Genomic DNA, 15,048 nt, shown 5'->3' on the forward strand with positions numbered 1-15,048 from the left:
CTTCATATTGTTATGTTGCCCCTACTTCGAGTGGTGAGCAGCTTCAGGGGTTCAGTGCTTACCCAAATTTGGTTTCCTTTGGAAAAAGATCACTGGAGGCTTATGGCATTTTGTGATAGCTGATTTAGTTACAAATATACAGCTTGGGCATAGGTGGAAGTGATTCCTGGCCCTCCCATTAGGCAGAGAGAGACAACTGCCTCAGGTTGCAGATGCTGGGGGCAGTGATGGCAGCCCCCAGCCATTCCTCGTGAGCCCCTTAGCCATTGCCCTCTCTTGCCTGCTGTCTTCTGAAGTAAGATTCAACTGCCCGTCTGGCCAACTTCTGTTCATGGAATGGAGGGGACGACATCTGGTCCTTTGCCTGAGGCAGTAAAATGTCTTGCGCTGTCCCTGGTGGGAGTACAGCTTAAAACACTCCATCAGACAAGCCACTCCCACTGGCTAGAGAAGGGAGAATAAAGATGAGCCACCTTCGCCAGTCAAATTGTGGCCTTGCTGGTCCATTTGTCGGTATCTAGAAGCAACCCCAGCCCAAGGTCTCTTGCTGACTGAGGCAGGAGAGAACATATGCTTCCGCATCACATCCCTTGCCCACGCACCTCATCATGCCCCTCCTTCCCGTTGCGCCCCTCCTTCCCCTTACCTTTGCTGCTACGTTGCCTCTTCTGGCTGTGGGGCTCTCATGAGGACTCGGCTGGCCAGATCTCACAAGAGTTCACCTGGGTGTCATGAGAGCCCTGTGGCTTCTTCTTGCAGCTGTGTGGCTCTCCACAGAGGCAATGCGGTGGTGGCAAAGGTGATGAAGGAAGTAGAGGGTTGGCAGCTGTTCCAGAGAGTCCTGCCAGCTACTATCTTGGTGTGGTAAATGCCAAGACAGGGGAGCAGCTGACAAGGTTCTCCAGAGCACACGTTGGAGGTGGCAGGGCAGCTCTACTGCCTGATGCAGGCACCTCACACTGCTTCATGACAGGTCTGGGCCTGTCAAGAAGCAATCATCTAACAATTAGCTTCCATGAAAACACATCTCTGGAATCTCTTGGGCTATTAAAACACCTTTGTTGTGTCCAAGACTCTTGCTAGGTATTGCTTTTCCCAGCCAGGGTCCCTTCAGATGTTTTGGACTACAATTCCCATCAGCCCCAGCCAGAATGGACAATGGTCCAGGATGATGTGGTTAGTAGTCCAAAATATCTGGCAGGTAACAGGTTGTGGAAGGCTGCCTTGAGACAAACTACAGAGATAGTCCTATTCTCAGAAATCATATAGTTAATACTCATTACATCTCTCTCCCCCCCCCCCCCGTTCCACTGGCTGCTTACAAAACAAAAACCATTTGCCTTTGGACCCCACCCAGGCAGATGGGAGTGTGACCTAGGGTGACCATATTTTAGAAAACAAAAAGGAGGACAACATGGTCGCCCCCAAGGGGGCATGTCCAGCACCAAGGGGGCGTGCCCACCCGAACATAGCCTTGGTCACATGTCTGATTTTACAGCACACATTTAAGACAAATCTCTTCTTCATAACATCTTAATGTTAAAATCACTGAAATAAAGAACAAGTGAGAGATTCAATGTATCTGAAATTAACTTCACTCACTCCTACTTTTGTAGGTTTTGCTGTACTTTGAAGCTTTTGCTATACTCTTTGTGTTATTTTATTTATTTATTTATTTATTTATTTATTTATTTATTTATTTTATTACATTTATATACCGCCCCACAGCCGAAGCTCTCTGGGCGGTTTACAACAATTAAAAATAGTAAACATTAAAAGTATACAAAAATTTAAAAAACATAAAAACAGTATAAAAACAACAGTATAAAAAGTGTTACATTCTCCCCTTCCCTCAAATATTTTTTGTATCTTCACTCATTGCAAGCTGCTGTTGTTGTTAACAGGGTTTGCTACTGGCCCCAGATCTGTTTCAAATTTGGTATGGCTAAAGCTCTGCCTAAAAGCTATCATGGTGCCAACTTTCAGCTCTTTATCTTTAAAAATGACAGTTTAAAAAATAATAATTTTAAAACCTCATTTTTAAAAAAATTCCTAAAAAATCAATGGATGAACAGATCTCTTTCAAATTTGGTGTGGCTAAAGCTCTACCTAAATCCTTTCATGGTGCAAAGTTTCATCTCTTTATCTTTAAAAATGACGATTTAAAAAATAATAATTTTAAAACCTTAATTTTTAAAAAATTCCTAAAAAATCAGTGGATGAACAGATCTGTTTCAAATTTGGTATGACTAAAGCCCTTCCTAAGAGCTACCATTGTGCCAAGTTTCATGTCTTTATCTTAAAAAATGATGGAGTTATAAGCATTTTTGTTAATTCCCATTAGAGCTGCTCTTTGCAAAAATCCGGATTTTCCCCTCCCCCTCCTGGATCTGCCGGTTCGCAGCGAAAATCCAGCCAAATCCGGGCAAATCCGGGTCATATGGTCACCCTAGTGTGACCTGCTTTCTGAGTTGACTTTGATTAGCTATGCATCAGCCTTCTTTGTCAATGGACAAATGACTAAGTAGGGTAGTCTATGACTTAGATACTTAGAATCATAGAATAGCAGAGTTGGAAGGGACCTACAAGGCCATCGAGTCCAACACCCTGCTCAATGCAGGAATCCACCCTAAAGCATCCCTGACAGAGGGTTGTCCAGCTGCCTCTTGAAGGCCTCTAGTGTGGGAGAGCCCACCACCTCCCTAGGTAACTGGTTCCATTGTCGTACTGCTGTAACAGTCAGGAAGTTTTTCCTGATGTCCAGCTGGAATCTGGCTTCCTTTAACTTGAGCCTGTTATTCCGTGTCCTGCACTCTGGGAGGATCGAGAAGAGATCCTGGCCCTCCTCTGTGTGACGACCTTTTAAGTATTTGAAGAGTGCTATCATGTCTCCCCTCCATCTTCTCTTCTCCAGGCTAAACATGCCCAGTTCTTTCAGTCTCTCGTCATAGGGCTTTGTTTCCAGACCCCTGATCATCCTGGTTGCCCTCCTGACACCCCGAATTTACAAAATTGATTCCATCTGATTAAAATGTTCTTGGACAACATGGTAACATACAGATACTGGTTGCCTTATTAAACACATGCTCCCTTTTACAGATTAGTTCTCCCCGGATGAGGGCACAGCACAAGGCCCCTCCCTTCCCTCAACAATTATATTTAAAGATTGGGTATACTTTGCACACCTTCTCAGCGCTGTTGCTGAATTGGGAAGTGTGAGTGGGTGTCGCCATATTGCAGCTGCTGGACAAAGGTTAGAGAGATTCCCGCTGGATCCCAGTGATTTCCCTCTTCAGCCGAAATTGGCAACATGGCCAGGGCCAGTATGCAGCTTGACAGCCAGTCATCTGGTTGTTCAGTGAAAATGAGTTTTCTGGCCAATGCAGGTTTTTTATTTGCATTGCAAGTGTGCAGAAGCACTCTCTCTTTTGTGTCGTGTCTCCTGTCTTGGGGGTTGGGCTTTGCCACTGAAGATAAATCTGAGAGCAGAAAAATGGCGAAGGAGGAGAAGGCAAGGGAGAATGGTGAGACAACATGGAGACAAAGTATATTCACTTATGAAGGTTGTGCAGTTGAATGTGCCCCGTTGATTATTCTGAGATTCTGTAGTATTGTTTACCTGCTTTTGGGAAAACTCAGTTCCTAATGGCCAGTGCCTGTGTGTTTGGGGCTGGAGACCGTTGTGTTAAATAACTGAAGATGGTACGATATGGTTATCATTTCGTGGGAGTGCACATCCATTTCTTTTGTCCCATTGTCATCTTTGGTCAAACGCCTGCACAAAAACCTGCCCATTCCGTGAACAGTGTTGGCTGTGTGGGCCCAGCAGGGGCAGCAATCAGTCTGTCCTTCCCCCTTCAGCTCACTTGAGAACTAATGTCTGACTCCAGCCTAGAGTGCTCTGCAATAAATAAGCCAATCAGCTTGGCTGTTTCATTTGGATTTCAATACAAAAGCTTCCATCGCTCTTGCTTCTGAGAAGCCTTTCCTGGCCATCCAGAGGATTTGTAGTGGCATAAAAAGGCAACAAATCCTTGATATTTACTGTGAGTCAGTCTCCTGCCACCCCAGAGCTACCCAAGAGGATAGCAAAAAGGGGGGCGAAAAGAAAGAGAAGAAGGCTCTGATGCATAAACATCTCTTGCAATATTACTCCATATATGCTCTGCGGTTAGCTTCTTCAGAAATCAATCTTCTTTCAGGCATGTATATCAGAATTTATGTGCGTTGCTTTTACTGGGTAATCTCCCTTGGCAGAGTTTTACAACGCCTTCCATTATTTGGAACTATAGGCGGATGGAAATACAGATGAACACACAGCTATCTACATCTGTATAACCTATTCTGCCTGCAGACAGGCAGTTTATATATAGACGGAGTCAACAACCAAACCAGTATTTTACTGGTCTGACTAGTAAAACTGTGTTCTGTCAGGTAACCAGAATTGTTGTTTTTAAAAAAGAAAAGCCAGCAAAATGGCTGATTTTGCCAGGCTCTACCACTAACCACCCATTTGGCATCAGATCCATTTTATCCAGCAGCTAATGCCTTGGCTTTTCCTGGCTTTGCCCCACCTAAATCAAAAGTTGGCAGTCCTGTCTATATCTGTTTATAAGAATTTGAGAGATATTTTAATTTATACAGAGACCTTTAACCCCTCCCCTCTTCCCACAGAGCTTTAGAAAGTGTAGATACTATACTGATCCTAGAGCAGCCTTCCTCAATCTGGGGCGCTCCAGATGTGTTGGACTGCATCTCCCAGAATAGCTGGCTGGGGCATTCTGGGAGTTGTAGTCCAACACATCTGGAGTGCCCCAGGTTGAGGAAGGCTGTCCTAGAGGGTCATCTGGCATTTCATTAATATTTGTTGCTGAAATACAAACGAACAAACTACACAACTCTTACTGCAACTGATCTCAAAAAGATGCTGCCCTCAATTTCAGCTGTATTTTGGTGTTTCCCATAACTTCCTTCCATGTGCCCATTCATGGACTATTTTTGATTCCTGGTTTTATTATAGTTGTCACTGGGTTCGTAATTATCATCAATTTGTTCATATTTTGAGATTTTTGCTGATGATAATAAACAGACTGTTACGGACAGAGCTTGTCCATATTTGAGGGAAGGCTGAAGTTTTTGTTGTAGCAAACTTCAGTTAGTTCAGTTTTAAAAATATGGGCTTGAAGAAAAAGAAGAGTTTTTGTAGGCAGCTGGAGATAACACCTAGTATGCTTTCCAAAATTACCTGTGAATAAGGAGGTTTTTTTGGTTTTGGTAGAAATACAATGCACTGCCTTATGAACCTTTATTGAGTGAATGGTATATAAAGGTTTTTGTCATATCCATCCTGAAAGCTGAAACTTCTGGGTAAGACAATAAAGGGATATATTTTATTTATTTATTTATTTATTTATTTAAAGCATTTTTATAGCGCCACCTCACCATTTCTGGTATCGTGGTGGTTTACAATTATGTATAAAACAATTCCATTAAAAACCCTCAACCCACATTAAGACAATTCCATTAAAAACCCTCATCCTCAATCCATTAAAAGCCCTCGACCCAGTTTAAACCACCCTCTCCCCAAACTCTTGTAAAAATAAAAACGCCTCACAAAGGCGTTTGAAATAATTGAGAGTGGGAGCCTGTCTAATCTCCAGTGGCACATTGTTCCATAACCGGGGGCCAGCCACTGAAAAAACCCTGGCCCCGGCACATTCCAATTTGTAGTGGGGAACCATCAGGGCGCCCTGCTCCTGAGAGCGAGTCTGCCAATGGTGAGACACAGGAGAGAGGCGAGTGCTCAGGTATCCAGGACCCAAGCAATATGCAGGGCCTTATACATGGTCAATAAGACCTTGTAGCGAACCCTAGCAGCCACCGGCAGCCAATGGATATAGTGACTCTATAGTGCCCAGTAGGCCTTAAAAAACTGATTTCCACTTCCGTATTTTATTTAATAATTAACATCATTAAAAGTTATGAGCTTGTTATTCTGAAAAGCCATTCCTGCTTTTTAGGCAGCAATGCTATAGACATTTACCTGGGATTAATTTCCTAGGACTTGCTTCTGACTGAATAGACATGCATGGAATTGGATTGCTACACGTTTATTGAATGTGATCGGACCATTGGATCTTCAAGAAAAGCATTTGCTACCTTAAGGAATGATGAGACTCAGAAAGTGTTAGCCTCATTGGATAAAAGAGAAGAAGAGGCATGTCTGTCTAGTTAAATTCAAATGCGAAATCATACAGGGCAGTATCCAGTGCTGTCACTCAGCTTGTGCCATGGAAGTAGCGCTCGTGTATGTGACTTCTAGAGCAATGCCAATAGCATATGCTGGCATTGGGATTTCCGGAGAAAGCCATAATACCAGCATACGCTATTGGCATTGATGCTAGAGGTTATTTACTCTAGCACTATGTCAGCTGTGCAAGCAGAGTGGCACATTAGATCCTGCCCATAATCTGTGAATGAACACAGGCTTCATGGCATTCTTTAACGTGTAGAACGCCAAGGAAGATGGTGCTGAGGCAGCAGTCAGAGTGTCTGTGGTAGTTCACTTCCTCCATGCGCCTCCATATCAGTCTATGGAGCTTGAGCAAAACAACTGTGACTCATCCACCAATTTATCCCCTATGAAATGAAACAATTGGGAAATTTGTTGATGCAAAATATGTCTTCTGTCCTGCTGGTTCGTGGGAAGCAAACCAAATTATCACTTGAGCATTCTTCTTAGATGAGCTGGCACTGAAAGGTGTAATAGTTGTGCTGAGTAGGGTGAGGCAGTGATGTGGAATCTTGGTAGTGAGGATGAATGAAAACAATGCAGGTGAAGATGGTGTGTAAAACAAGAAGAAGAGAATTTCTTGTATGCTTGTTCATTATATAACAGATAAATTCTTTAGCATGAAGAAATGAGGCTCGATTTTTGTAGCTCTCTTGGCTCATTGCCATGAAAAACGTGATGTATGAATAAAGGCATCGAATAGTTACTGAGTAGAACTTACTATGGGTTTTGAGGGCATCTGATTTAGGGAAGGTCAGTTAGAAGAATGTCACTCCTTATTTTGGGGTGTCAAAATGGCAAAGGCAGGCTTCCATCATTTAACTTACCAAGTGAACAAAATACCCTTTTATGTGAAAAGGATGTCTGACTGGCAGAAGTTCTCCTAAAATAAGATCAAACTCTATATGTTAGGGTACACTTCCACACAAGTAGTTTCAGTCATGTATCTGATGACATCAGCAGGGCAGAGTAGGGGAGGACACTTTGAAGTAAATGTGATTAAAATTGTGTTGGGTTTTATATGTAAATTGTGTTGGGTTTTATATTGTGGTTTTAAGCTTCCATATTTTATATTTTATGTTGTATGTTGTGGTTTTAATTTTTGTGAACCGCCCAGAGAGCTTTTGGGCAATACAGAAATGAAATTAATTTAAATAAATGAATAAATAGACATTTTATGTGTCAGGAGGCATGGATTTTAGCCATGAATATTTATGACATACATCAACAGTACATTTGGTGTGTTCGATAGCCTACACAGCCAGAAGTTGCTAAATAAGCCTTATGTCTCAGCCAGCCCTTTCTAGGCAGCCTGGCCCTGAATGTTTTGTATTCCATGGCCATCCAATTTTTTGAGCTTGTTACAGCAAAGGGCAGGCATATGTTCTACTTTACAGTGGGCGGTCCTCTACTATTCAGTCCAAGTCTGGTTTAAAGAGAAAGAACCCTAAGATGGGAGAGCAAGGAGGCCTTGACGATGCTCATTAATGGTTAGCACCTGAGCAGGTACATGCATCTCCTGGCCACACTCTTCCCTGCTATGATAATATGTATTATAATTCTATTTAGAATGCAGACATCATTTCTAAATTTGCAACTAGTCACAAATGAGCACATGCAAATCTATATCCTCTTCTGTCCTTTTTGGTGAGGCCGTTCCTCTTTCTTCGCCACCTTTTTAGAGCACCTTTCAGTGTGCTATGAAAGCACACTACTAGCCTTTTTTAGTAGCCTGGTTCCTGTAGCTTTTTGACATAGCAGCCAAACACACAGAAATTTAGCAGGTGGTGCATTTTCCTGGCATGAAAAGAACGGCATTAAAAGCTTCACCTACTAAATATATGTGTTCCAGACTTTGTGACAAAGGTGCAGGGTCAGGGGGGAAAAAAGATGGGTGCTCTTCTCAACAGAAGTGAGGCGGGTCTAAATGGGAAGGCTTTGGGGAGGCATTTACCAGGTTTATACAACACAACAAGCCAACTCAAGGCTGAGTATAGGTTGAGTGTGGGGTGTGTTAAACCATAAACAACACATGAAGAGAAGCCTTAGTTTGTTGTTTGGTTGAGAACTGTGTGTTGTTTGTGGTTAACAAACCATGGTGTATTAGTATGGGTGGGTACAACAACAAATGGTTGAACAACAACCCACACTCAACTTCATATTCAATCTTGAGTATTGGTTGTGTCGTATGAAGCCAGTCAAAGAGTTTAGAAAGGATTTTGAAGGCTGGCTGCTGATATATTTACTACAGATGGATGTTCTCCTAAGCAGAGGAATCAGCATGGTGATAGGAACTTGGAGAGGGAGAAAAGTTCAGTAATCTGAAGAGTAGAGGCTGGAGATGCAGGACTGGCACAAAGATGAAGCCCATGAAATAAGAGCTGTCGTGCCAGCATCCAAGACAATGCCTTCAAAGATATTTTTTTCTGTTTCAATAAGACATGGCTCCTTTAAGAATGGCTCCTTTCTACCTGCCTTTTTCATGCAGCTTTTAGTATCTTCTTCTTCTTCTTCTTCTTCTTTTTCTTCTTCTTCTTCTTCTTCTTCTTCTTCTTCTTCTTCTTCTTCTTCTTCTTCTTCTTCTTCCTCTTCCTCTTCCTCTTCCTCTTCCTCTTCCTCCAACAGTGAGCAAGGAGTGCATAGGGTTTACTGTAGAACAGGGATGGCCAACTAATGGTCCCTCGGGCTTCATCTTATCCCCGGTCTGGAGCAATTTTGTCTGACCCATTTTAATCAATATGTTGTAAAACGTTTGCCCGCTGTTCCACCTGTAACGAAAATAAAAATGGTTTCAAGTTGTAAGAAAATGGGAGAATCCAACATCATTGTTATGTCTCATTAAGTTTTTGTATGTAATATGCAGTATATGGGGGAGGAGAAGAGGACTGACGGGCATTTGTTGCTAGAAACGGGGGAGCGTGCTTTCTTGATGCTTACAGTTCTTCCCCCATGGCTTTTCATCCATTTGCCCTGAAGTGTTTGTTCTGCTCTTCCATTTTTATGAGCTGCATGAGCACTTAAATCTTCAGCCCTTATTCAAGTTTCTAAACAAAATGTTTGATTGCAAAACTAACAATTCATTTTTTTAAAAAAAGCAATACAATTCTAATTGCAGCATATGGGCTTTCTAGAATTCTTGCTCTCCTGGCTTGCAATTATACCTCATTCCCAATTCTCAAGCAGTTCTTCACAACTACAATGTCTTAAAACTATTTTTGAGGAGCTGCAGTTTTATGAATATGTCAATAATAGCATAATGGGGCTAAATCCCTTAGCATGTAGCATTTCTGACCATTGTCCCTGCTGCCTAAATCCCTTAGTATGTAGCCCCCCGTTGCCCCATTCTCTTTGCCCTCTCTTCTGCATTATGTTTGGCTGCTTCCTGACAAGGACCCAAGAAGAGTCTTAACCTCAGATAACTGAGTTAAAAGCCAGTTTAGACATTCAATGAAATTACATTCCAGACTGTAATTCAGCTAGGTGTCTATTTGAATGCTCTTCCATGAAAAGGAATGATGAAATTTCCCTGTACATAGGTCCCTAGGAGGTCAGGGAGAAGGCAAGGCTGAATGTCTGGCCCCATCATCTTAGTTTTGTTTTTAGCCAGGGGGCTATTTCACCGGCAGGCTACAGTCCTGAAAAGGTTCACCAGTTGATTCTGATGAATGCAAACACCAGCCCTAAAGATATCTGTGGGGAAGTTGGATGCCCCACTTGAGCACATTAAAACTGACACTCATGCTTGCAAGTCATGGGGATAGGTTTTTGTAATAAATCCTGGGTCAGGTAAAACGGAAAGGAGGACAGGGCTCCTGTATCTTTAACAGTTGTATTGAAAGGGAATTTCACCAGGTGCTGCATGCATTCAAATGACACCTGCTGAAATTCCTTTTTCAATACAACTGTTAAAAATACAGGAGCCCTGTCCTCCTTTCCATATGGTCAGCGTAGGGTCAGGGTCCTACATAGGAGCTAATCTCAGCGGCTAGCTCCTGCAAGCCATGGGGTAGCTGTTCTCATCTCTTCTCCTGCTCCATGCTAGTCTGCATGGCAAGCTGGCAGAAATCTCAGAGTTACAGCTAATGGTGCAATTCAGAGAGTGGGCTGTTCCATCAACGGCACAGCAATAAAGAGCCAGTGTGGCTAAAGTGTTGGACTGGGAGTCAGGAGATCTGGGTTCTAGTGCTCACCCAGCCATGGAAATCCACTGGGTGACTTTGGGCCAATCACAGACTCTCAGCCCAACCTACCTCACAGGGTTGTTGTTGTGAGGATAAAACGGAGAGGAGGAGGATTATGTAGGTTCCTATGTAGGTTATAATGTGGGTTCCTTAGAGGATAAAAGGTGGAATATAAATGCAATAATAAAATAAATAAATAAATATTAAAAATAAAAGTATCACATACCCTTTGGAGGAGCGTTGCTTTTTGCACGCTGGGCTTCAGGCTGACCTGCAGTGCCAGTGCACCCCTCACCCCAATATTTTAAGCCAGAGACCAGTTTGCTATCATTTATCCCCCTTTTGGTCAGAACTGCTTGATTCTTGCCGTCTTTCCTTGCTCTGCAGTGGGCTTTGATTTTTGGTTTTTTGGGCTGACATTGTTCTCTTTCTTCCACCGCCAGAGATCCCCCAGTGTGCCGGCTGCAACCAACACATCCTGGATAAGTTCATCCTGAAAGTCCTTGACCGGCACTGGCACGGCTCTTGCCTCAAGTGCGCAGATTGCCAAATGCAGCTGGCAGACCGCTGCTTTTCCAGAGCTGGGAGCGTCTATTGCAAAGAAGACTTCTTCAAGTAGGTGCAGAAAAGCTTTCGTTAGCAGTGTTGGAGGGTCTGCTGGGCCTCCAATTAGTCACAGGGTATTTCTTGATGAGTGCCACCATTGCTGATCCTTGAACAATGTTATTTTCTTTTGGAACAATTGAGAAGTTAGCGTAGTGCAATGGCTATTTCACATCTGTGCCGCTTTCGCCTGTTCAAGACTTCCAGATATGAATGGTTATGCCATACTTTCTTGCCAGTGATATGGGGAAGATGGGAGGGGAGTGTCCTTGATTAGGACCTTCTGGTAGGGATGGGTCGGTGAGAAATTTGTTTGGGAAATACGCACTTCCAGACGCACAAAGCAGAATGCTTTTATTTGCACTTTTCTGAAGTTTGTGAGGAAGTTTGCAAATCAAAAAGTGCACCCAAAATGTGTATGTTAGGGGAAAGGGTTCACAAAAGTGCATCTTATTTATACATTTAACTAAAATATTTGTATACCACTCCACATCTAAAACAGATTCCAGAACGGTAAAAAGTAAAATGATTTAACCATCATATTAAAATTGTTCTTTTAAAAACAGATTATATTACGGGAAATCGCTTGCAAAAATGCATATATTGGGAAAAGGTCATTCAAAATTGTATGTGATAGAAGACAATTCATATGAATGTTTATGTGGATTTTTTTTTTAAAAAATGGTAAACTCATGCAGAAACAGAACAGAACAAACGTAATGTTGGAAAAGTGAAGAACTGAGCAGAATTGAACTTGACAATCCCACTGAACTCAATGGCTTGCTTCTGAGTAGATACATATAGAATTACAGTGTCAAGGTCCCATAACTCTGTTCTGCCTGTTTAGGAGTGTCATCACATGGGGGGAAATTGCGTTTCCTTACCATCACTTATCTGCCTGTGTGTTTGTCCCTCGTTACTTCCTTTTTCAAAAAAGGAAGTAAACAACATGCATGTGGTCCATTCAGTGGGCCGTTTTGATCTCCCTACTTCTCCTGCACACAGCAGGAGATAGCGGCAAGTTCCGTCTCAAAAAATAAATCAGATTTACTGGGGTCTTTTTTTGTCACTCAAAAAGGGCTAGAAGGGGCGGGAGGTGCGTGGGACGCAGAGATCATCGTGAATAGAACCCGTGAAAATCCATGAGTGCCCAGTAATGAGCGTGCAATAAAATGCTTGTCTGATGACACCTTAAAATACGTTCTCTTGGGATGCTTAGAACTTCAGCCTGATCTTCCAGGGCTAATGTTCAACCAATCCCATTGCAAAGGAGGAGGGACTTGGAAGAGTCATCTTCAGGGGTCCTTCTCCGCGAGCCCCTGCCAAAGGAAGGAGAAGGGCCTTCTCTGCTGTGGCACCCCGGCTGTGGAATGAGCTCCCTAAGGAGGTTCGCTTGGCACCTACATTATATGCTTTTAGACACCAAGTGAAGACCTTTTTATTCTCCCAGCGTTTTAACAGTCTATCAATTAATTTTAACTTGGTGTTTTAAATTTGTAAGTTTGCATTGCTGCTGTTTTTATCTGGTTGAGCTTTTATATTGTATTTTATATTATGGTTTTATACAGTTGTTTTATACGTTGAATGATTTTAATTTTTGTGAACCGCCCAGAGAGCTCCGGCTATTGGGCAGTATAGAAATGTAATAAATAAATAAATAAATAAATAAATAAATAAATAAGAGAGACTGATGATACCCTGGGCAGAGCCCATCATAACTCAATCCAAATCAGCAAAACGAAATACATATAGTCTAATACATTTAATTAGTGATTTATTGTATTAAATAATTGCAGTAAAATCAACATTAATATAATTTTTAAAATGGCTAAGTACAGAAGCGCTGCCCCGTTTCTCCTTCAGTTGATCGGTACATGCAGTGGAGAGAAATGAAGCAGGAACCAACTGCTTCCATTACTTGTCAGTTGTGCGTTTGGTCTGAACCCTGGAATCCTGGAACAGGTTTAACTTCTTACTGAGCAGTTGGGTAGAATCTTGTTTCCATTAGTAAAGGGGGCAGAGAGATTTACTGGTGGTTGCTTGTTGTTGCTGTTGTTTAATAAAAGCTAAAAATAAAGGGAACAGAAGGCATCTGAAATATCTCCAAAGGACAAACCATGCAATGGAAGGAAAACTTAGCAGTAGTAACTCCAACAGTTAAACTGGTGGCAAAATGTGAGCGCATCAGTGCAAACAGCCCTCTTGTAGAGAGTAGGGTGACCATATAGAAAGGAGGACAGTTAAAGCTGCAGGACCTATACTAGAGTGGCAGGGCTCCTGCAGCTTTAACTGTTGTGACGAAGAGGGAATTTCATCAGGTGCTGAAAGCATACAAATGACACCTGCTGAAATTCCCTTTTCTATCCAACGGTTCAAGATACAGGAGCCCTGTCCTCCTTTCCATATGGTCACCCTACTAGAGAGTCACCCAGTGGCTTAACCTAAGACACTCTCCACTATATAGCAATCCCCCCAAGCTGTTTTGCGTTAGAAATAAATCCCTTTTAACTTAATATTTCTCCTAATCAAAACCTGATCTGCTCCTTGCATCTGCTTTGCCTCTGTTAGGGGAAATCTAGGCATGATACGGGTTGGATAGAACAAGGGCATGGCCTCTCTGGGATCAGCTCCAAGTAACTCAGTGACCCAGTTAGTTTGGGAGACAGCTGATGCCCTGTCAGTCATCAGGAATGGCAGGAAAAAAAAATACAAAAATGGTAGCAGTAATGTATGCTTCATTTGGAGGGGCAGGCTTGGCCTACCTAGTTATTTTAAAAGGTAGGTCCTGCTTGACTTGGGGTCCTTGTATTTAATCTTTTACTTGTGTTAGATTAATATAAAGCAATAATAATATTTAGAATACAAATTTCACTAGTGTACCCCATCTGAATAATGGGGAAAATTCTAGCCTGTCTTCTAAAGACAGGATAGAAACATCTGACCATTTTATGATTGACTGATGCTTCTGTATCACTTGACATCCCAAGATTTCCAAGTGGTTCACATAAAAACACATATGGTATAATATAAAAAGTAATATAAAACCAGTATAAAACAATAAACACTTTTAAACATTACAATAAAAGCAGTAAAACAAAACCGTGTCAAGATCAAATTACAAATCAGAGAAAGCCTGAGTGAACAAGTGTGTTTTCAAGAGGCATTTGAAGTTTGCAGCAGTTTCCATCACTTTGACCACACATGAGGGAATGTTCCAGAGGGTGGGTGCCACTCTTAAGAAAGCCCTCTTAGGTGCAATACCTAATGACGCACTGAGCCTGTTCACAAATTGTGGGTTATTTAATGATTTGTCAGTGTGACGTGCGAACCAAGTCATGTTGTGAAATGACCAATAAAGCCTCCTTTGAAGATCTTAGGAATCAAGTTGGTGAATTTAGGTGAAGGCGTTCAGCTAGAGACCCTGGCCATATGTTGTTTAGGGCTTTGAATGTCAACAACAAAACCTTGAACATGGCCTGGTAACTAATAGGCAGCCAGTGCTGTTCTTTTTACCACTGGTGTAATATGTGTATAGCTAAGTGCTCCACTGAGCATCCTAGCTTCTGCCTTCTGCACTAGCAGCAATTTCCAAACCAGGTGCAAGGGCAGCCCCACAAAGAGCACATTACAGTAATCTAATTGTGAGGTTGCCAGTTTATGGATCACCATGACTAGGCTATCCTTACTCAAGAATTAGTGCATCAACTGAAGTTGGTAATGAGAGCTCCAGGCACTTGAGTTTCCAGTTACAAAGATGGATCCAGGAGCACCCCCAGGCTATGAACCTGCTCCATCAGAGGTTGTACAACCCCTTCCAGAGTAGGCAAACACAATTCCTGGACCTGGAAACCACCCACCCATAGGGTCTATGTCTTTTCAGGATTCCGCTGCAGTTTATTAGCCCTCATCCAAGTAGTAACTGCACCCAGGCACCGGTTCAAAATGTGCTTGTCTTCTCCTGATTCAGATGTC

General features: G+C 42.4%; 2 protein-coding genes across 2 annotated transcripts in view; one reads left to right on the top strand and one right to left on the bottom strand.

Moving 5' to 3' along the window:
- Positions 1 to 15,048, bottom strand: part of STX6 (syntaxin 6) — a 590,646-nt gene that overhangs the window by 103,278 nt on the left and 472,320 nt on the right. The window lies entirely within an intron of this gene.
- LHX4 (LIM homeobox 4) overlaps positions 1 to 15,048 on the top strand; it is an 81,343-nt gene that overhangs the window by 31,212 nt on the left and 35,083 nt on the right. The window contains exon 2 of the mRNA XM_063117127.1: positions 10,917 to 11,088. Within this exon, the coding sequence (XP_062973197.1) occupies positions 10,917 to 11,088 (172 nt within the window). The remainder of the gene's footprint in view (positions 1 to 10,916; positions 11,089 to 15,048) is intronic.

The sequence above is a fragment of the Elgaria multicarinata genome, chromosome 1 (genome assembly GCF_023053635.1).
Source record: "Elgaria multicarinata webbii isolate HBS135686 ecotype San Diego chromosome 1, rElgMul1.1.pri, whole genome shotgun sequence".
Classification (NCBI taxonomy): domain Eukaryota; kingdom Metazoa; phylum Chordata; class Lepidosauria; order Squamata; family Anguidae; genus Elgaria; species Elgaria multicarinata.